General features: G+C 36.1%; 1 protein-coding gene across 12 annotated transcripts in view; it reads right to left on the bottom strand.

The window, feature by feature from the left end:
• SPHKAP (SPHK1 interactor, AKAP domain containing) overlaps positions 1-24558 on the bottom strand; it is a 123755-nt gene that overhangs the window by 55454 nt on the left and 43743 nt on the right. For all 12 annotated transcript variants that reach the window (XM_081052821.1, XM_081052820.1, XM_081052817.1 and 9 more), the window contains one exon: positions 22524-22637. In XM_081052821.1, coding sequence (XP_080908947.1) covers positions 22524-22637 — 114 coding nt within the window. The remainder of the gene's footprint in view (positions 1-22523; positions 22638-24558) is intronic.

Consider the following 24558-nt stretch of genomic DNA (forward strand, 5'->3'; position numbering starts at 1 on the left):
TTTTTGTACGTGTGCTTCACATATTTTATATATGGATATTCTTTTCTGAGTGTTAAACTTTCTCCATAACAACATGAGAATAGGAATAATAACAGCAGGCATGATGGGCTTTGCTGCTTCTAGGTCTGTGGAGAAGGAATAAGATTATGATCAGGAATAAGAACTTAAATCAATTAGCTTTACTATTATTTTGTTAGTAGTATTACTATTATTGTTACTAGTTGGACTCTCAATTTTACCTATGACCTAATAAATGAGTGTGCAATATTGCTTGGCAATAGCTGTACTATTTGGACTGAGGTATTTATACGCTGACTATAGAGCAAATGTATTTTCTTGGAAAATAACATTAGCTGTGACCACTACAAAAAAAAATAAAAAAAGGAAGAAGAAGAAACTAAGAAAAACAAAACAAAACACTTTTTTCCTTGAAAAGAATAGACCCTGTAGGGATTAAATCTAGACTCCAGCCATATTAGCCCTGATATAATAAGTGTCACCTAGTTTCTTTCAGAGGTTGCAAACTGGCACGTTCAGTCCCACATTAGCTGATATGCAGCCTGGAAATGTGTTGATTGTAGAATAGGTCATGTTTTAAGTGAAATTAAAGTAACGTTAGTAGAACAATTGGATGATTTCCCACTAGAAACTCTGGATTTCTAAGCTTTTTAAAAAAGTACAAACTCTGGGACAAGAAACCTGCATTTTTATACGGTAACAATTTTCCAGACCCTGTTAAAAGTGGCATATCTCCCCTGTTCCTTACAGACTCCCCCACTTCCTATTGTATCCTGGACACTGAGCTTTAATGGCAAATGTCCTTCATTGTTTGCATGAAAATTTTCTTTTAATAGAGAAATATGTCTCTGTACCCAGGACTGCATTAACAAAGGGAAAATAAAAATGCGAAGGCTGAGTTTTAAAAATAATGGTAGACAGCCCATTTCTTTGTGAAAGTGTTACTGGATATACATGTTTATCAGGCAAAGTGTATCTGTGTTCAAAAGAAACAAAACAAAATCGTAAAATAATATTATGAAACAATCCATCATATAAGACTATACAGGTATAAGAGATGCATGATGAAACAATTGGTGATCTGTTTTAAAAAAGTCTTTGTTTTGGATGTGAGTAAAATAACTGATGATTCTTTGGAATTAGTTATGCATTGGGAAAATAACTTGTCTGGACAATTGCTCTTTACAGATGACAGCTTTATTAAATAAAGTATATTGAGTGCAGCCGAAATCACGTGCTCTGAACAGAAACAAGCTTCTCAAACAAAATTCTAGCTGGAAAAAATATTGCTTGGCATGTTGAAGCTACTGCTAAGATTTTACTTTATAATTTACATGAAAAATTTATTTGTAGCATCTGCTGAAAGCACAGATTGATATCCAACCTACCTATCTATCATCTATCTATCACCTATCTATCTATCTATCTATCTATCTATCTATCTATCTATCTATCTATCTATCCTCTACCTATCTATGTAGTACAACCCACTTAGTTGTATTTGTTCTTAGTGTTGATGATAATTTTAACCCAGAATTTCTAGATATAGTCCTCTGACAGCATAACATCAAGAAATGACTTACCTTGTTCACTAAGAGAGGTTAAATAACTTATTGCAGACTGGTTGAAATTAGTAAGAGGTGGTGTTGCTGCCGTGGTTGGTGTTAAAGTAAGACTTATTATGGAATGAACATACATGGTGGCAATATTTTCAAGTATGTCGAATTTGAGTTTCTATAATACATTATAAACTAAATGGTTTTGGCTAAAAAGTTAAAACTGGATACTGTTATGAACAACATAGCAATTAACTCTATGAAATCAACATGCACCTTCCTATAGCTTGAGTCAAGGCTGGATGAATTAGATGTGAAGTGCTACACACTTTTGGTGGCTTTGCTGTGACAAAGTGCTGACTTTGTCATCCATAACTGTTGGAGGACATTGACTTATTCACGCACTTGTGATTGCATTAAAGATTTGGCCACTTTAGTTGTCAGTACAACTCATCCGACCACCGAACAGTTATCGGAATGTACGATCTCATTGGCCCAGTCATCCTGAAATTTTATGGATTTGGAGATATCATTTGGGAAGAAACAACCTGGTTCACTTTCTTATGCTGAAATCAGTTTCCCAAATAAAAATTAGCCACATTCCCCACACTATGGTTTTGAAGGCTGATGTTTAAAAAGATTTCTTTGGTTGTTGTTAAACTGCAAGTCAAATTGATTAACCTTGTTAAATTTCTCTCTCTTAATATTTAAATTGTGAAAGAGGAGCTGCCAATGGAGATTCCTGAAATATAAAATCATTAGCACTAGACTCTAAAAATGATAACAGTGGGACACCAGAATTGTATAATTCTCCCAGACATAATTACCTTCAATATAAGAAGCATGAGTCTGTCCAGGCTTGGCAATACCTGTTTGAGGGAACAGCTATTTTCCATTATGGAAAGTAGTAAAAGTAAATATTATACACTGCCAGAGGAATCATGGCTAAACTTGGTTTTGCACATTATACATTGAAACATAAAATTTGTTACAGACAACTTGTGCATAAGAAAAGTTTTCAGATTTTTCGTTTCAGATCAAATTCTAATAACTTCAAATATACAAATTTAATAATGGGGTGTTTCTATTTTTAGAGGATACAGTTTAAAATTTTTGACTTCACAGTGTTATTTTCAGTATCAGTCATGTTTGTAGTATGCTAAGTATTTTCATCTCCATTCAGGTAAAATGAATGGCAAGTGATTATATATTTGGCAGATGTTGCCTTTTCGTCTGGTGTTTGTCACTCATTTCCATTACCTGCCTTATCTTTGTAAGCATTTGAGTTTATTTTCTGGTACAGATGTTAATTAATGCAGGAGATCATGAAGGGAAAGAGTATGTAGGCAAGAGGGACAAATGCAGAGCTCTTTAAAATGCTGCCATAGGGACAGAGACATAAAACTGACAAAGGACACGAGTAGCCAGAGAAATAGCCAGAAAACTAGGAAAGTGTGATGCTGGAGAACATAAGGGAAGACACTGTTGGGAGATGTAATCTGCCATGAGCGTGGGCATACTTGTATGTTCTTGCCAAAAATGCAAGGTCTTAACTGCCCTCTACCAGGGCCATTTCTCAGTCTTACCATGTTTCCCCGAAAATAAGACCTAACCGGACAATCAGCTGTAATGCGTCTTTTGCAGCAAAAATTAATAAAAACCCTGGTATTATTTTATATCATATCATATCATATCAAATCAAATCATATCATATCATATCATATCAATTATATTATACCCGGTATTATATTATGTTATATTATATTGTATTGTATTATATTATATTATACCAGTCTTATAGTAAAATAAGACCAGGTCTTATATTAATGTTTGCTCCAAAAGACGCATTGGAGCTGATTGTCTGGCCTGGTCTTATTTTCAGGGAAACACGGCGTGTTTGCAGAAAGCGGTCTTAGAGGATGAGGTAATGTCTCTCCTCCCTGCCTACAACAAGTAGGCTTGCTGACGGCTTTCTATAAAAACCCTGAATTCTCCAAGATCAGCATTCCTTGGTTGTGAGGCAAACTCATTGTGTGCACCATGTGTACCTGGGACCTACCTGTGTCATGCCTGTGGTTCTTGGGAGATAAGAGAAAGTGACACAAGTACACGGACTCTCTGGCTACTGTTGTGCTATGAATTACAAAATCCTTTTTTCTCTGGAGCACTCTTGCGTCTTTTCCCAGCGTTCATGCACCAGGAACAGGTTAGCTTATTAGCTTGAAAGTAGGGCAAAATCTCAGCTCTTTCACAGTCTTTGACAGACTCTCATTCAAGGAAAGACTATCAGCATTGTCACGGTAAGGACTGAGAAAGTTCTATTGGTTCTTGATAAACTCAGCAAGAGCAGTTTCCATAGAGCTGAGGGCTGAAGAGACAAGTCTAAACTATTTCAAAAAGTTTGGCTATACGTGGGAATGCAAAGGGTAATCACTAATGAAGAAATGGAGTCAAAGGAGAATTCTATTTCTGGCAGTGATTTTTCAGCGATTTCATTGAACTTGACCCCGCAGGCTTTTGTTTGTGACTCCCAAAGCTGCTGCTTAGGGCTGTGCAGTGTGCTGTGTATCACTCCAGGAGGCGCCATTGACTTTCTAGTCATGGGAGAATTGCAGCCTTAGTTTTCTGGAGAGAGGAAGCAGATTACTGATTTAAGAAAGGGGTGATTTAAGGAAGGGGTGCTCCCGGGGCTCCTGGCTAGGCTGCCTCTGGAGACACTCCGGATGAATCTGCAACTGAGCAAACCAGCCTCAGGCTGTAGAGATGACTTCCTTGCCTGAACTCAACAACATTTTAATTGTGAGTCAACTATGCCCCTGGTACAGTACTAGGTAACAATGCATGGGTGTGGAAGACACAGTTCCAGCCCTTGAAGCCCCCGAGGCCTTTCCGGGAGAGATAGATGCTGACTAAGCTGAGACACGAACAGTGAGGAGTTATTAGCCATCACAGTTGGGAATAAAGAGTTTGGAGAAGAGGAAAGAGTTTGTGCAAAGACTGAATAAGAATGATTCCTGTGGGAGGGGCTAAGGAGCAGTGCAGTGGAGTTTCCAAAGGCATCCTTGATTCCTGGTTTAGGCTAAAGGGCATCATTCACAGCAGAACTTCAATATGCCCTTAGAAGCTAAGAACAAAACAAACCCTGGAGTAGCACCAGAAAGAAGGAACTTTTATAATAATTAGACAATTGAATCAAAGCAAGAGAAGCTCCAAGTGGTTCTTTTTCATTTTTCTCGTTTTCCCCATTATATTGTGTCCCCAAATAATTTTCCAACAACACGTTTTTTTTTTTTTTTTTCTACAGTGGAAACATGCCTGGTTCCAGAAACTTCAGACTTGTGATTGCAGTGCCTACATCTGACCTGGTCAGCCACAGGTCACAGGTCAGCACCTCCATGCTCGTCACTCTCCTGTGGGTCTTACCTTGACACAAGGTAATTCATTTTCTATAAAATGGTAATGTGTGCCTTTTTGAAGTGTATCGCCTTTTGAAAAGGTTATCCAGTTACTCTCTGTCCCTTTTTAAGCCACAGTCAAGTTGTTTGAATCTGCAGATGCCAAGTCCCCCTTCAGTACCCAGGGCTGGTGCTGCCCTGAAACCCCAGCTGTGTGCGAGCTGTGGGGCAAAGCTCAGGGCTGTGACTAGCACACCGTTTCCAGGTGGTACATTGCTCAGACGGTGACAAATCACACTCGTTTCCATGTCCATGTGCAAGGGAACATATTTCTCAGCTAGTTTGGAGCAAAAGCTCTACATTCTTCCATAATAAATTCTCATTCTAGCACAGGCTGACCAGAGCAGATAATCTCCTAAAATTCACCCACTGTTTTTAGGACCCGTTTAAACAAAGCCAGGAAATGAAGGGGTAATACTGCTGAGACTGTAAATGTGTTTTTGATGTACTATCCTGTCTGTTAAGCTTCCTTTCATTTCTTTATTCATCTTTCCTGCTTCATTATGTTTACTCTTTATCTCAAAACATAACCGGGATTGTCTTTCTTCATTTCATTTGAAAATTCAACTCTATGGATGTGACTTTAAAAGACCACACCACAAAATATATGTTGAAAGACAACAACCTTAGCTTTTTTTTGGTTGGGTGACGACTTTAGGGCAGGCTATTCTGCTTCTCTCTTTCAGCAAAGGAGTAAAAAGAACTAAGAAATGTGGGCACACTTGCATGTTACATCTGTGCACCACTGAGGCTCAATTATTTGAACCCCATGGGTTCACTGATATCTGCTGAAAACGTTCATGGGTGCTCCCAACCACAGTAAAAATAGATCTATTCTTAAAATTGCACAATGAAACAAAATTGATAAAAGCTCAATAGCAAGCTAACAGCTTACAAAACATAAAAGTATACACAAAGTGCAACACAGGACTAGAAATGTGGGAAAGCAAAGGTACTTCATTTCATATGTGCCATTAAAATCATCTTGGCTTAATGATTGACAGGCCCTCCTGGGGGCTGAACCAGTCAGCCATCAGACAATTCATCAGTCAGCCAACCAGGCAGACAGATAGAGAGAGACACAGTCATCTATCTTAAGCGCCTCTGGATCAGAGCTGTGAGTGAATGTGACCCCAACCAGGTACCCAGGCCTTCAAATGAACATTTATGCTTTTCTCTGTTTTTATAGTGGAGGGACAGGTAAGATTTCATTTGGAAAAAGATTTCTGCTAAAAAAAAATGTTTCTGATGCAGGGCATATTCAGAGGCTGTATATGAATTATTTACAAATATATATGCATAGTCACTGAAATTTCAGCATGGGTTATTAAATATACTGGAGGTGCCAAAAATGTATACACATGACTTGTATTCATCTTTTGTTATTGGTATATATTGAGTATTACAATTTTAATATGTTTTTTTTCCTTTTTAAAAATGTATATACATTTTTTTTTGGCACCCTCTGTATAAGGAGATGGAAATCTGCATTTCTCTTTGGGGCTGAATACGTTTAAAAGTTTTAACTATAGCAGGCTAGAATAGATTAGCACTGATATTTTGAGCATCTTAAATTTTTTTAAATTAAAGTTTACTGGGGTGACAATTGTTAGTAAAGTTACATAGGTTTTAGGTGTACAATTCTCTAATACATTATCTATATATCACATTGTGTGTTCACCACCCAGAGTGCAAAAATGTTCTCCCATTTGGTTGGTTGCCTCTTTATTTTGTCAATGGTTTCTTTTGTTGTGCAGAAGCTTTTTAGTTTGATATAGTCCCATTGATTTATTTTAGCTTTTACTTCCCTTGCCTTTGAGGTCAAATTCATAAAACGCTCTTTGAACCCAAGGTCCATAAGTTTGGTACCTATGTTTTCTTCTTTGCAGTTTATTGTTTCAGGTCTTATGTTTAGGTCTTTGATCCATTTTGAGTTAATTTTGGTACATGGTGATAGATAGCAGTCTACTTTCATTCTTTTGCACATGGCTTTTCAATTCTCCCAGCACCATTTATTGAAGAGGCAGTCTTTTTTCCCCATTGTGTGCTTTTGGCTCATTTGTCGAAACTTATCTCTCCATATTTTTGTGGGTTTATTTCTGGTTTCTTAATTCTATTCCATTAGTGTGTATGTCTGTTTTTCTGCCAATGCCATACTGTTTTGATTATTGTTGCCCTGTAGTCCAAGCTGAAATCAGAGAGTATGATATCTCCAGCATTATTTTTTCCCCCCTTAGGATTATTTTGGCTATTCAAGGTCTTTTGTGGTTCGTATAAATCTGATGATGTTTTTATTCTATTTCTTTAAAAAATGCCATTGGGATTTTGATGGGGATTGCATTAAATCTGTATATTGCTTTGGGTAATATGGCCATTTTAACTATGTTGATTGCTCCAATCCATGAACACGGAATGTCTTTCCATTTTTTTGTGTCTTCTTCAGTTTCTTTTAAAAATGTCTTATAGTTTTCAGCATATAGGTCTTTCACATCCTTGGTTAAGTTTATTCCTAGATATTTTATTCTTTTTGTTGCAGTTACAAAGGGAATTGTTTTTTTGTTGTTGTTAATATTTCTTTTTCTGAGATTTCATTGTTAGTATATAGGAATGCAATGGACTTTTGTATGTTGATTTTGTAGCTGGCAACTTTACTGTATTCGTTTACTGTTTCTAACAGCTTTTTAGCACTTTAAAATTTTATGTTCAGATATTCTTTAATTATTTTTAGAAGATCATTTATTTATTTATTTATTTATTTATTTATACACAGGGTTTTTATTATAATCCTACAGATTTTCCCTCTTACCCCACTAATATAGTAACCTTTCAGCACTTTGCCTTTTAGTATACACAGTGTCTGTCTTCCAAGATTAACAACAACTTAGGGCTCAGGTGTAAGAGGGCTCAGGCCCCTGTTAACTTACTTCTTGAAATCTGAGGCCCAGAAATAGGGAATTGTGTCTCCTGATCACACACTCTTTAAATTACCAAGGACTTGCATTTTATTTTTAAAGAGCTGACAAATGTGTGCTCCTTTCTCTGAATTGGGAACCACACATCAAAGATTTCTCAAAGACCATGACCATGGCTTCTGTGATTTTCTGGTAGGTTGTGTAAATCGGGATGGCAAATTAGGGTTTACAGGTCTAAAAATACTGTTAGTAATTACAGCTTTGATAAAGACAAAAGCTAGATTTATACAGGAAACAATATTGTTCACCCAAAAGATGCTAGATCTTTATTGGGAAAAAAAAGGCACCATATCTGCCTAATTCTCAGATGTAAGTCAAGATAATACTACGAAACATAATTTCTTAGAACATTTGGGGTAGTTAAATTAGAAGAAGCTTAAGAGGTAAAGCACAAAAAGGCTTTACTGGAGTGAAACAAGAATAGTAGAGCTTATGGGAAATTGTTATGGAAAGGTCATTTTGATAAAAATTTCAAACATATCATGGCTTTAAGTTAAGGGAAGTAGAGATCAACCATTTAAAGTCTTGATGGTGGAGAGTAAGTCCACTTGAACTCTTGACACAAGAAAAAAGATCTGAGAGATTCCTCAGATAGAACAGAAACTGTCTTGTTTTTCTCCATCCTAAACCAACAATGCAGAAAAGCAGATTTATCTTTCAAAGTGTGAGCCTTTTGCTCTAGAACAGAAGTTGGCAAACATTTTCATAAAGGGCCACGTAGTAAATATTTTAGGTGTGTAGGCCATGAAGTCTTTATTGTATTTAGTTAACTCTTCTGTGGTAGGAGAGAAGCAGCCATAGATAATATGTACATAAATAGGCATGACTGTGTCCCAATAAAACTTTATTTACAAAGACAGACAGTGTGCCAGATTTGGCCCAAGGGTTATATTTTGGAAACTGTTGTTCTAGAAAATCAAGAAAATCATAAGACTTTACTTTCCCAAGTAATCCTTTAATTGGCAAGTGACATGGCCATGAAGAGGTTACTGGCAAATGTAATGGGAAGACCTGGTTTCAGGCACCAACTCCATCACTTTATGATCCTGGACAAGTATTAAACTTTTTAACACCCATATTCATTTCTGCACTTACAATACCTATTCTGGCTACTTCATAGGGTTTCTGTAAAACTTCAGTGAAATACTAGTATTAGTGGAAGCAGTTTGTAAATTAAAGCATTAGGAAAACTCTGATTATTAACAGGTGACACGTGAGCAGAAAAATTATTAGCTAGACACTGAAAATGGTAGCAATTGAAAAGCATGCAAATCTATGGAATCACTAAACAAAAAAAAAACAGGTGGGTCGTTCTGTTGCCATGAAGTCAGAGGTCTAGAAATGACTGCAAACAATATGGAGATAGGCAGGGCTAAGAGACTCAACTCTGGGTTAGATTGCCTGGGTCTTATTCCTGGTTCCACCATTTACTAGCTGTGTGAGTCGCGTATACCATCCAAATCAGCGTCGCCTAGAGAAAATAATACTACTAACTGTGTTTTCTGAATTAATGAATCCACATAATGTTCTCAGCAGAGATTCCTAGCAAACCAGAAGTATTCAATAAATATCATTCTTTTTTACTGAAAAATTGCACAAAGTCATATAAGCTTGGAATGGAAGAACCTGCAGAGGACATTTACCAGATGTGTGAGTCACCTGTATGGCAATGCTGCTCTATGCTTACCCCATCTTCATTTGAGTATATATATATTATTAGAAATCTCCTACTTTGCACAGAACTCTGTATAGGTAATGAATTCAATATTTCTATCATTAACATAGAAAAGTTATCTCTTCATTGAAAAAAATAAATCTGTATTTGGGCTGTAGTGTCTCCTTTCATTCCTCCTACACATTTCTAAACCCAAATAAAATATTGGGCAGTGTCTTGTCACTTTAATAAATGGTACCCACTGGATGTAGCGTCTAGAATGAAACATTGGCTAGGAAACTATCCTTCACCTGTTTCTCAAAGGATTGGCTAACAAATCCATGCCCGTGTTATCTTGCAAGGGCAGTGTTTTCCATGACTTGCTTCCTGGCATTGTTAATTAGTATAAAACTTTTAAAAATTCTAAATCAGAGATGATATTAATAACAGAGTAAGCCTACAAATAGAAAATAAACAAATGGCTGCACAACTGTTTTCAAGGGAGCTTAAAGCTTACATGACTTTTTCCCCATAATTATGAACACATTTAGAAAACATCAGGCCCATTTATTTCCCATTTTCTTTATATTCACATAAATACTCTTTATTAAAAATTAATCAGTTTTTTTTTTTTTTGGTTTTGCTTTCAAACAAATGATGTGATGAAAAATTTCATGCACCCCAGGAATCCATTATTTCTGTAATATCTTAAATGTCTATGGAGCTTTGTTTTAGGCAATCTCGAAAATGGTCAGCATTGATTAATTTTGATAACTGCTTTCATAAACTAAAAACCCATGTGGACTTTTCCTACGCATATTAATAAATTCTCCCTTCAGTTTCCACGCACATGGACAGGGCTCAAGTCGAAGTTTTTGCTTGTCCTCTTTCAAAGAACTTCTCTGTAGATAAAGGAATCTCTGCCTCTATGAAGAGTCAGAATGAATTATGACAGATGGGGGGAGAAGGGCATCTTTGCAGACAAACTTACTGAAGGAAGGAAAATAGCCAATACGATAGAGTGGTCATAAGAATAGCTCAAAGCCTGTGGCATTGACTGATGAATTTCTTTTGCAGTTTCTAAGGTAAACCAAAAATACACCTCTAGTTCTTTTGCCTCTTAGGTAATTCGTACAGAATGTGTTTTCCCAGACTAAGCATCAGAACAACAGCAATCTGCTGAGTTAACGGAACACCATGCTGAAGGTCAGTGTAAAAGAAAATGCAAGAACATTATGCTGGTCTCCCTAATTAGGCAAAAATATCACTTTCTTCCAATACAGTGCTGTTAAGAATAAATAAGCATTTAAAAAGAGTCTTAAAATTAGAAGGAGCTTTTGAGCTCACATAGACCAAATCACTTGGAACTATGTCATGATAAATAAAGTACGACCCTTGATTTTAGTATCAATTATTTTAGCCTTCACCTACCTCCTTTTACTTGTCAATGCTATTAGAAAAAAGTACAGTGACCAGATAATTTTTTGGGGGGTATAGATATATCTATCCATGAATTTATAGTTGAAAGTACATGAAAATTATGGTGGTTTCAAGGATACATGACTAAGTTCTCTTGTAGGTTGATAACCTGGTTAATTTGGAACAAATGACATAAATAGACAATTGGGTCTGCTCTGCAATTAGCATTACAGAGAATGACTCGGTTTTAGCTTCTTCACATTTATCATCCTTTGTTAGGCCCCCTTTAATGTCTAAGTAACTTCCAGTGAACAACTAACTGTATTGCAAGTCAATTCATGTAGTATCAAAGGAAACATATCACAAATAATTTATTTTGTGGGCTTATTTTCAAATTATATTCCTTAAAGTTAAAAAAAAATCAGTGCTGTTTAACAAGTTTTTAATGGTTGCTCTGGACATTGAGTGACACCTGTTAAATGCTTTAGAATAAAATTAACAAAAGCATCTTCTGAAGTTGGACTCCATGTATTACAAGGGACTCCATTTCTCTCCCCCCTGACAGAAATACTGGCTCTCTCCACAAATATTCAGTTGTCAGCTTTATACAAAAATGAGATGTTCTTCCTCAGGGACATTAGATGCTTTAACTTTCATGAGAGAATGTCAACTCTACGTTCAACAAGGCAGAATGCTAAAGGATATTAAGCTCCCTTAAATGGGAGATATAAAATCCCTAACTCTATTGTTACCAACTCAGCCCAAGTCACAAGCTCAAATACCTCCAAGGGCTAAGCAAGTAACGTAGAGTGAAATGGGCTGGAAGAAACTAGGTCATTCTAGATTTGGATGAAAGTAAGGAGCTCTGTGGACCAGCTCCCCAATGAAACAAGCAAAGCTGGCAAAAACTGTAAAAGAAGACATTTTAATTCTCTAGAGATGGTCTTAAGAACATACAGCATAAGAAGAAACATTTTTCAAGTAAATGTACTAAAACTCAGAACAGAGAACATCTGTGGCATTTAAATCACAACTCACATCCTCTTTTCCCTTGCCTTCCCTCCTTCCAATTCAACTTGACAAAAGCTCCATTTGGGCCCCCTCTTCCCTCAGCTCCCGAACAAGAGTTACTGGATCTCACTGAGAGAACTGTATTTTGGAAACTGCTGCTATTGAATTTGGGTGATTTTTGAGATGTTCGGGTGGGTGTATTTAACAGGCACTTAGCAGAAAGTCTGTAGTCCAGAGATGGTGACCACTGGTATACAGATGTGGCTGAAGCCATATGAGACATAGATGAATGATCCAATGAGAGAAAGGACAAGCCTTCTGCACAGACCTTTGGGAAATGCCACATTTATGTGCCAGGTGGGAGAGCAGAACTAAAACAAAGGATTGATCTCAGGGGCAAGAAAATCATTAGAAGAGAGAACTTTTCTTGAAGCCATGGAGAAAACAGCTAGTTTCCAGAAGTTGGGAGGGGCTATGAGTTCAGTAAGTTCTGCTAAGAGCTAAGCAATATAAGCTGTGAAAACATGTCAGTAGATTTGGAGACCATAAAAGCAATTTCAGCAGCATGTTGAGACAGCCATATAGTAGAGCCAGTATGTGTTTTTTAAGTTTGGTGGTCAAGAGTGGAGGAAGAGGGGATCAGGTTTCACAGGAGATAGGGTCAGGACAGTCTTTTTTGTTTGTTTGAATATTTGCTTTTTAAAGACGATTTGGAGAAACGTTAAGTATTTATATAGGATGGAGAAGAAGTATATTCAAGTGAGAACATTCAACATGAGAACAAGTATATTCAACATGAGAACAGAGTGGGGAATAGTACACTTATTAAGAATGATGACCATTTGGTCTGTTTAAACTTAAAACAATTTTGAAGGAATATAATAGTGAAGTAACTGAGAAACTGTTATTTCAAAATAAAGTAAGGAATATGGGAAATTACAGTAAGTTTCCCAGGAATTAATCTGAAAGATTTCCCCAAATTGTTCTGAATAAGTAATCCTTAAAAGTTGAAATGACTGTTTCATATGAACATAGGTAGACTGGAAAAGTCTGTAAGAATTTTTCTTTAAATAATTTTTTTATTTTTCAATTACAGTTGACACACAGTATTGTATTACTTTCAGATGCACAGCATAGTGATTAGACATTTATGTAACTTGCAAGGTGATCACATCGATAAATCTAGTACGCCTCTGACACCATACAATTATTACAATAATATTGACTATATTCCCTATGCTGTACTTGACATCTCTGTGACTATGTTATAACTACCAATTTGTACTTCTTAATCCCTTCCCCGTTTTCACGCATCCCCCAACACCCTCCTATCTGGCAACCATCAAAATATTCTCTGTATGTGTTTTTCAGGTGACAGGCTAGTTCCAAGGTAGCCTAGAGTAAGGAAGCAGCATGAGCAAAGGAACTTAGATGTTTGAAGAATGGCAACTATTGTAATGAACCTGGGGAAAGGGTGGTGAAGAGGAGTATGAGCTGATTGGAAAGCAAATTTGGACAAATTTGGGCAGAGGTGAAAGTTCTTAAGTGGAGCTTGGGTGCAAATACACCTAGTCGATTAATTTTTATCTTTCAGACTATTCTTTCTGGGTTGGGTCTTTATGAAGTAAATTGTTTATTTACCAGAACAACTTCCAACAGAAATAAATATATACTATATTATATATATTATATATATTATATAAAATGAATATTATATAATATATAAAATATATATTATATGTATATGTATACATGCATATATACGTATATATGCACACATATGAATCAAAGAAATAAATTGGTGTAATTCATGTTCACTGTCCTTTACTTTCTAGGTTAGGTAAGACTTTATTTTCCAAACCATCCTCTGAGAATAAGGCCACAGAGGGTATTATCTGAGGGGGGAGAGTGGTAAAAATGTGGACAAGATAATTCAGGTAACAAGAAAGAGAGTTCTGGTAATGTACATGGTCCTAGACTCTCAGAATTTTTGAGCTAGAAAACATTTGAAAGATTTTTTTTAGTGACAGAGGTCCTAAATTCAAATGCAAACAGAAGTTGACAGGTACCAAGAATGAAGCCAGGTAGGCACAAGTTGAAATGACAGATGTCAGAAACTGGAGTCCCACCAGAAACTATGATTTTGTCCCATAGATGTGCTCTGTTTTGTTTACACAAGGTTGAAAGAACATTTTATTACTGGCTAATATTTAGAAATCAGATTTAACGTAGAAAACTAGATTTCTGACTTCTTTTGAAAAATTAGGAAATCTTCAACCCAGGGCCCATAGTCCCATTTGGAATCAAGGTGAGTTGACATGTCTGCTCTTTCTAGCTTCTGGGGGAAAATGTGGAAGGAAATAACCTGGGTGTCAAGAATAGATCCTTTAGGTTGTAGGATTAGGGTGCTTTCCTTTCTTATTGTTTTCAAATGATCTATTATGAAATTGCATTAGATTTGATAAAATAAAGAAAATAAGTTATAAATAATGTAACATATCTCAGCCTAGAAAGTGGTTGCATGGGATATTTCAGTGGTACTGGATTCTATTTGGTGGTGGAAGCAACAGCCATAAATTAATTGATCTTGACCCTTAGGCAGTTATCCGGAGCTGGTTTTGACTATCTCATGAATTATTCATTTTCAGTCCTTCCTCTTGGAGCATATGGCCTTTGATGAGAGCAACAGTGGACTGGGACCATTTGGGGAAAGTGGAGACTATGTTTTCATTCCTCATCTATATGGGGTGAAGTGCAGTTGAGGTTGACACGTATAAATAGGAGATACCTCAGGAGTGATTGGAGGTCCAGGTTGGAGAAACTTTAGAGCAGCAGTGGCAACTGGGTGGGATCTTGCCCTCTACTCACCACCCACAGCTAGGGAACACAGGCCAGGTCTGAAGACATCTTTTGGTTACAACTGGAGCGTGGGTGCTCCTGGAATCTGGTGGGACAAGGCCAGGAAAGCTGCATGATATCCTACAATGCAGAGGTCAGCCCCTTACAACAAGATATAATCAAGCTTAATAGGACCATAGTGTCAAATGGTAAGAGACCCTCCTTTGGAAGAACACATCCATGGTGTCCCAGCCACTGCTGACTCAGGGTGTTTGCTTAGTGGTTAGATTTAACCAAACCTAAGGCATAACTTAGCAAGAGGCAAACTTTCCTTCACCCTTTTCAGTCATTTCTTGGCAAGTGCATCGAATGCCTCCAGATAATTCAATTAAACTCCACCATTATAGAGGCTATGGACTAGCTGGTGTTAGGTACTATCTGAAATAATAAGTGAGGGCTATCTTTGGTTTTAAAAAGAGTGTAATATCCAAGCATGGAAGGGCAGAGATTCTGCCTTTAGCATTCTCTCATTTCCCAATAAACTTTGAGGATGAGCTTGTCTCATTGTTACAAAAGAGAGAAATAATACTCCAGCAGCTCTGACCTAAACCCCAGCATCTCATGGTAGTTATTGGCCAGCTCTACTTTTTATGTCTTCTTATTTATTTACTTTTTTAAAACTTGAAACTCTAAGTTGTAAAAAAAAAAAACAAACACAAAAAAATGCTATTACATCTAACTAGTTTTTCTGGAATTTTGGAAGAACTGATTAAGAAGGACATGCTAATCCAAACAAATAGTTCGACTAAAAAGAAATAAAAATTATGTAGTCAAAAATCCTTGTAGCTATAAGGTATCTTAATGAGAAACATTGTTTGTTATTGTTGGGTTTTCTTGACGGGCTTTCCACTCAGAGGAAAATGGCTAAATAGCAGGAATTGTATGAGATTTGCAACTCAAAGCTATTCTGAGCTATTTTAATAATGCATTTTTCTGTCAAAATAAATTGAAGAAAAAAAAAAACAGTTGAGAAATAGCACGAACACCCAGGTTTAAAAGTACTCAGATCTAGTCTACTAACTGTATTTTTCCCGGCAAAAATCTCAAGATACATAAAATACTTCATTATGTATTTGAAACTCAGGCTTACAGGCTTAAATTATAATCTCTTGCTTTTTGGGGGTGGGGATCCTGGGACACAGAGATCACTGTAGGAGCATTTATCAGATTATCCAGTGCTCAGTGTCAGGCCCCCTTTTCTCTACACACTCTCCCTGGTTTGACTTATCTTCTCTAGTGTCTGGGGGTCATCCTGAAGACTCTCAAATCTCTCATCTCTCACCCTGATTTTACCAACAACTCCAATTTGTACATCCAACTATCAACTTGACATTTCTGCTTAGATGACTGAAAGTTATGCTGCATTGTCTCCCTCCTCCCATCTCCCCCACCTGCCCCTCCTCCCTCAGTTCCTCATCACAGTAAATGAAAGTCCTGTTCACCTAGGAGCCTAAGCCAAAGTCATAGGAGTTATTCTTGACTTCTCTCTTTCCTTCATCCAATCCATTCATGTCCTGTTTAATATATGTTATGTATAATTTTGTAGCCTTTGTTATATACTATATTGTGAGACTTTGTTTCCATGTAGTTAAAATTTTGCAAACCTGGTTAGTAAAGGATGCATAAATCTTCATGGTATAGATGCCCAGTATTTATTTAACCATTCCTGTACCGAGGGATGTGCAAGATCTTTCTAATTTTTGCTGTTACTTTTATTGAATACTGGTATCGTGCTTAGAGTGTGCAGGCCCTGTTCTAGTACTTTAGAAATACTAATGCATTTAATCCTTACGATCCAGGAGATAAATACAATTATCATCTCCATTTTGCAAATGAGGAACCTGAGGCACAGAGAGGCTAAATAGCTTGCTTAGGATTTCATAGCTAGAAAGAGGAGCTGGGATTCAAACAAAAGAAGCCTGAATCCAGAATCCATGTTCTAAACCAGTGTGCTATGTTGCCTTAGGTGATCACTGTGCACATCAACCGTATTTTACACCAGTCTGCATGTAACTTTAGCCAGTTTTTTAGAATATATTTCCAGAAGGGGATAAATAGGCATGGACATTTACAATGTTCTAGGTTGTACCTATTGCAAAGTTTTCCTCCAGAAAGATTATACAAATTTTATCAGTTTATGTTCCCAATGTCAGTTGTTGAGTGTGCTCTTAATTGTGCTTACATCAACATTGGGTAAAATAATTTTAAAAAATATTGAGCAATTTATTAGGGACAAATTATTTAAATAGTTATAGTTACATCTTTTTGATTATCAGAGAGGTTCATGTGTGTACTAACAATTGCATTTCTCATTTTGTGAATTGCTTTGGCTTTTGCCAACCTTGTTATTGGAATTTTCACTTTTTTTCATATTGAATTACGGCAACTTTTCATGTATTGAGATTAAGACTCTGAGTTTGTCACATATATTGCCTATATATATATAGTTTTTTTTAAGAGTTGTTATCTGGCTTTTCATTTTGTTTCTATTTACTGAAGAATAAACATTTTAAAGTTAGTTTTTGCAGTTGCATCATGCTTAGTCATATAAACAATCATCTCTATTTTCCTCTTACTTCTTCATATTATGAGTTATTAGAAGTCTCATTTCACTTATGTAATGCTTAGATATACGTTGCAAATCTTTGAGCCATTAAAAAAGTCAATGACCTTAATTTTTATTGTATATCATTTTACCTACAACATATAAGATTGAATTTGGACTTAATTTTCAATCTAAATAAACTTGTAAAAACTTTCTCTTTAATAGTTTCAGGATCCAAGACATTGACAAATGTATAAACCAGATCTAAAGCTTATACGCAAGTTAGTACTGTATTACTTGGCCACACACTTTAAGTGTAGCCCTCAAGTTATTTATCAAAAGTTCCTTCTCAGTTTTATTGATCACTTTTCCAGTTCCTGTGTCTTACATGTGACTTTCATGGATGTACAGCCTCCTACTTGTTTTGGTGAGACTCTTTTCTCTGTCATCCCTCTGTGTCCTTAAAGTGTGCCCAGTAAAGTGCCCTAATTTATTGGCTTCTAGAGGAATGGTAAGGTTGAGTGGAACTTTCGTTTGATTTGATTGTGAATCTAAGAGTTTTCTCCGGGACTCTTGGATTTCCCAAGGTGCCTCAGGGCTACTGTGCAGGGCGAGGTGAGGACACACAGACTGGTTCTAAGCAATGCACCCAGTATCCTTCTTTTGTCTGTTTTATCTAGGGCTGGGTTAAGAAGCAAGCTTCCAAAATAGTTGCCTTTGGGACTAATTGAAGGCGGGGATACTAAAACCCCTAGAAATATATCAAGATGAAATAAATGGAACTTACCAGAACTTCTCTTTTGAAAAGCATAGCTAGATGAAGTTGGCGGGAATAATCTTTTGGGGTGGGGGATGGGAGCTCCCTGTCACCCCCTCCTTGCTTAAACTGCCTGCTGAGTAAAGTGGGTCCACTTAAATATAGGGCTTTTGTGTGGCTCAGTCTGGTTGACTTCTGCTAACAGTGTTTGAGTTTTTACTTTTCTGAAAGCAGTATTTGCTTCTTCTTGAAATTGTTGAATAAATATTTATAGAATCTCACTGTGCAGTGCACACTGAATTAGTAGCCTAAACTAGGTTTTCTGCAGATCTGGGTTCAACGCTGATTTTAAATATTTATGTTCTACATTGAAGTATGTAGGGATAAAGAGGCATCATGTTTGTAACTCATTCTCAAAAGTTTTAGGAAAAAAAATCACAAATGTGTAGTTTCATATCAATGCATACACACACACAAAAGACAGGGTAGAGCAAATGTAGTAAATGTTAGCATTTGGGGAAGCTGGGAATCCTTTGCACGTTTCTTGCAACTTTTCTGTAAGTCTAAAATTACGGAATTAAAAAAAATAAGTTCCAAACTTGATTCTCAAAGGAAATAAAACACATTAAAATTGGCACAGTTCTATAACAAATACATATGTCTATAACTGACATATATACCTCTTTGATCATGTTCGTCTAGATTCTTCCTTAGACCAAGTTATCAAATGAGGAGTTCGTGTCTCCTCCTTAACTTCTTTTACTTTCAGAATAGGTTAGATACATATGTTTGGAGAAAGAATATAAAATAAAAAGCAGCCATCTGAGATATTTTGTCACTGTTGCCACTGAGTTGTATTCACATCAGAGACCCACTGAATAACTGTCAAATATCTCCTTAGTTTTGCAATATCATGTGTGGAATGTTGAAGGCTACTTGGGAACTTGATTTATTTATCTATAAATTTAAGATAAATGCAACACATTTTCAGATACTGTGATTAATCAATTAAAATGCATGCTAGAGGGTATAATTTATTTGCATGTTAAGACCAAATGTCTTAACATGATCACTAAGGAAAGAGTTTGATAGTAACGATGAATAGAAATAATGTGAATTGTCAAGTTAGTTTTAATGAAGCATTAAATCAAAAGATGGTTCCTGAAAAACCAAAAGGTAAATTCCAGTAAATAGCAAAGAGCAATAGTGGATTAAAAAGTAACTAAATTAGTTTTTAATTAAAAAAATGTCATGAATCCTGAAAAGTCCAATTCCTACAACTTGTGTTAAGGACTTCTATTAACATAATGTCTCAGCAGTTGGGTTGGGAGATTCGCTTCCATTAATTCCATTATCCTCCTCCACATTTCTTCTGTTTTAAATAACAAGTTTAAGACAAAAAACACCCTGAAGGCTATTATGTGATTTTTTTTCCAAAATGGCAAATCAGAAAGAAAATAAAATTATATATAGTTTGATAGAAGAACACGATTTAGAAAAACATAAGTATGGTTTCCATATTTGATACCTTTGTGAAAAAATTTTTTGGAGTGACTTTCAGGGGCCTGCTGAGCCAGACTTCCCAGCTAGCACTTCCTTTTTGGGGCACCTATCATGTTACTGACTGCATAAAACTGCCCTTCACTCAGCCTTCTCACTTTAGCTGTGAAATGAATGCAGTTCCCTATCGATAATGACTAAAACTCACTGTTTGATACGTGAGAACAAGCAGCCATACTGACCCATGCACACAACACCCTGAAAGTTTCCCAAGTCTGAACTTGTCCTTCAATAACATTTTAAAGTGGACATTGGTACACTGAGGTATTTGGTTTTAAGAAACTGCAAATCCAGAGACTTAGAGTTCAGTGTCATGGATACCAAGCCAATCAAAACTGGGTATGAAAAAGGTGGCTACTAATTTAGATCAGGAAGAAATTAGTTAAAGAAGCCACGACTCCCATAGAACAGAGTCCCCCAGAGTACAAAGCAATAAAATACGGGACATTTCTCCTTAGATTCTGTGGTGATTATTTGTAAATAGATTTAGATTCAGGATGGTTTTATTCAGCTAAAGTTTTAGAAATTAAGCTTTAGTGATGATATTATTTTAAAATACCGTATTCCCCCCAATTTACAGTTTAATTTTCATGCTGCTGTAGAGAATGTGTTTTGCAAAGGAATTAAATCCTTTTTCCCTGACCATTTTGGCTATTCCTTCTATGTGGCTATTTTGATCAAGAACTCCCCGTCGTGGTCAGCTCTTTCTATAGTTCCCCTCTATTTCTCCTTTAATAATAACTCCTCTAATAATAATAATAACTGCCCCTCTGCAATGTCTCCTCTAATAATAACTGCCCCTCAGCAATGTCCAACTCTAGACTCTGTTTCTTCTCCCCATCCTAGGAATCTGTGCCAAGCTGGAAAAAGAGAAAGGACTTGTAAATTAAGAAGCAGTGACTACAGGAATCTTTTTGAGAGAGTAGAGCTAGTTTTTCACAGGGATTCTGAAATTTAGGTTTAGAGTCATGGACAATTTTTACCATTTGTGTCAGTTTCAATTATGACAAACTACTGCAGGAAAATAAATCTTCCAGGATGCCTTTTGTGTGTGTGTGTTTAGATTTTCCCCCTTTTAGAAAGAATACAAAGAGCCATAAAGACAGGGGGAATCATTTCAACCTCACTGAGGTCATCTGACATAATGGAGGAACAAAGAATTAAGAAAAGAAGTCAGATAATTTTATGTCCAAATTTGAGTCCTTTGGACTGGTGGGGGATGGAAGGAGAGTTCTCTTACACTAAGACCTAATGGTAATCTTAAATTTGGCTATAAATTTAGCATTTCTTGTAGTAGATCTACAATCTAGATTCCAAAAATATAAAGTTTAGAGAAGACCCCCCCTTTGCCCCTCACTATACAATTATTAGTGTCCCAACTTTTGTACCTTCTTCAAATAGGTGATTTCTTAATACAGGAGCTGCTTGGATGACAACTTTAACCAAAGTATAGCTGCTGATAGCTTTCATTCTCCATTTCTCTCCGTTTACAATTTATAGTTGTGTAATTAGAGATCTGTATCAAGAAATACCTACATTTTCTAACTCGAAATTGAATTTGCAAAGAAGTAATCACTATTAAATTACTTGCTATTTAGTCCTTTTGTGTCCCCCAAATTTTTAGCCATCAACTAGTTTTCTGGACAAGTGATCAAATGTCCTAAAAGTAGCAGAATCAAAATCATTTGCCTAAACAAAGAGATTAAATTAAATCTGTTGAATGGACTTGTCTTTCCTTGTGCTATGAAGCTCTGCAGTGTGACATGTTCTGCGTCCTTTGTCTACCAGTTCTTCTGGTTCTGCTCATTATATGTAAAAAGCTCCTCCATCCCATTTTAGTTGCTTCTTCTTTCTTTTTTTCTCTTTTCTTTCTTTCTTCTTTTTTTTTTTTTTTGCTTTTAACAGAAATGCTGGCATGCAACTTCCCTCCAGGAATAGCTCAGAGCCAATGCTCTCAATTTAGTCATGAGAATTATATTTCTCTCCTTTTTGGAAATATTCTCCCTCAAACTTGATAACCACGACCTCATAAGAGCTAGGTGATTTCAATTCAAATAAAACATACAGCTTTATAGAACATACAAGAAAGAGCATATTTCACATCAACCATATCTACTCACGTTCTAAGCCGTAAGAATTATATTTATGGATAAGAGCATCTGTTCCCTTGAAAAGGAAAGTTTTGTATGTAAAGCTTAACTCCAGTATATTACAATGCATGCCTGTGTATTTCTTAGGTTGAAAAGGTTTTCAAACAATGACTATAACTTATAATAAAAATGGTAGAAAAATTTCACACAATTTTTATGATAGGAAATACCTACTCTCAGAGTTATAAAGTACATTGAAAAGAATCCTAGAGAGCTCTTGCATGCTTTTTTATTTCTTACACAATTCTGTTTCTGAATCTTTTTCTCAGTCAGTTTTGAAAACACAAGCACAGCTTTCCTTTTCTGAGAATTGATCAGGTTAATTAACCTGTTGAAATGAGCAAAATTAGAGTCAAAACACGAGCCCTGCATATTGTTTTGTTAACAGTCCTTACAAACCAGTTTCATACTTTCAAAAGGAGATGTTCCCAACCTGCTATTTAATGAATTAGGGAGCATTGGTCCAAGGTATGTGTACAGGGGCGATTCCCTCTTTTCTCAGACCACACCCCGAGTACGTTTACTTACAGAAGCGCAAGTTGTGTTTTCACACTTGTCTTCCAGAAAACCAATCTGGCAGGGTGTCCTCTGATTCTGCAACCAGTAGTCTGTAGACTCGAGCAGGCTATTGCTGCGAAGAACCTGAGAGAACCAAGAAAAACCTTCTTAATGCTATTTCTCATGGTCTTCTGTTTAGACAAACATCTCTTTTCTGAGGAAACTAGGTATTTTCTTTTCCAGAGCATCTGGATGTTAGAAGAAACTTGCAAGATAATTGTACCGAGTCTAGACTGTAAAATATTCAACCAGGAATGGACGTTAGAGGAACACATTGATGTTAGTTAATACTGATGATTCTCCTGTCATCAAATCCAGCATCTGGAAACATCAGTGTACGTGCTACTTTTGCATAATTGTCAGTCAAATGCTTATTTTGGGGAATGGTTCAATTGGCAGTGGGGATCAGATTTCATTCTAGTGTTAGTACTCTTTCCCACGCTGAATATTTTTGATTTTAAAAGATGTAGTATTTTTTCCTTTTAGTGAAATACTGCCACTGAAATGATAATTATTGAGTTCTTCAGCTTTGCTAGCCTATCTATGAAATAGGGTATAATTTTTCTAGAATATCTATGGTGCCATGTTAAGTTTAAAAATTATTAGGAATCAGTAAAATGTATGACAGCAATCATTTTTTCATGTCGGTATGTTATGGTAAAGCAGTGCAAATTTGAATACATGATTTAACAAAACCAACCATGATTTACAGATGCCTTGTTTCTGGGCTTGGATTAAAGCAAGGAAGAAACATCATTTTTCTTAGCCAAAACGTTTTGAAGATACAGTCTCATAAATAACCAAATGATTCAATGTCTAATGTATTGTGACACTACCCAAATATTTTATAAGACTTTTTCTCATCTTATGTAAGATTTCCAGTGCTTTCCTGGTACCCCTCACTTTATTAGGTAACATGTCTGCTAACATTTGACTAGTACCTTCACTTAAGCAATATAACAGATTTAATCAGCTTGGTTAATGCCTCAAAAATAGAATGACACTTCAATTACATTTCCTTTGTACAACAAGGGATTGTCTTCTTTTATTCTGTAAAGGTAAAAACACAGTAATTTTTGTCTCTGTAGAGTGAGTTAACCAAATATATTTCTGACGCATTTTTTCTATAATATTTTATGTTTTAGCCAGGTGATATTATTACTTTTAAATATTTTCCCACTCAACGTTTATTATTACCTAGAGATGACAAATTTTCATCCTTCTTTTCCAGAACAGCCTAGAAACACTTTGTGGATAAGCAGGTAGTTAGTTGAGTAATGAACTTGGGTTACTACTGCAGAGTAGAGTTGGCAATAGAATTTCTCGGTTCTCTTAAAGATTTTTACCTAAATTATGGTTCTTAAAGTGTGGGCTGAGACTCCTAGGGGATCCCTGAGATCTTTCAGACTATTTTCAAATTATTTTTATAATAATAAGAAGGCATTATTTGCCTTTTTCGCTCTCGTGGTCTCTAGCAGTCAATGAAGTGCAACTGAATGAATGCAGACACAAGTAGGAGAGTCCAGCCATCTTCTGTTAAGATAGACATTAAGGACTTTTGCTAAGTAGGTAAAATGAAGTCGCTCTTCTCACCAAAATGTTTTATTTTGGAAAACATAGGTATTTTACATAAAAATATGTATGTTAATATTTAATGTGCTTATTTCTTATTTTAAAGATATTTTAAAATAGATTATTGTCATTTTAAATTGTTATTGTTAGTTAAAATTAAGTGAATAAACAAACATAAACAATTTCTTGGCTTTCTTCTATAATATATAATATGAAAATATCAATAAATGCCCCCCTTATAAACAAAAGCTTCGTGAGGCCCCTAATACCTTTTTTAGAGGGCAAAGCAATTTTGATCTCAAAGAAAACTGAGAACCATTGACCTAGATTAACTTTATTTAGAGTAGAAACAGGCTCTCAGTCCATGACCCCACCACCAGTCCCTCTTATTTCTGGCATAGGATAGAGTTTAAGAGCATGGGCATTGGTGGTC

Source organism: Rhinolophus hipposideros (assembly GCF_964194185.1).
Source record: "Rhinolophus hipposideros genome assembly, chromosome: 6".
NCBI lineage: Eukaryota > Metazoa > Chordata > Mammalia > Chiroptera > Rhinolophidae > Rhinolophus > Rhinolophus hipposideros.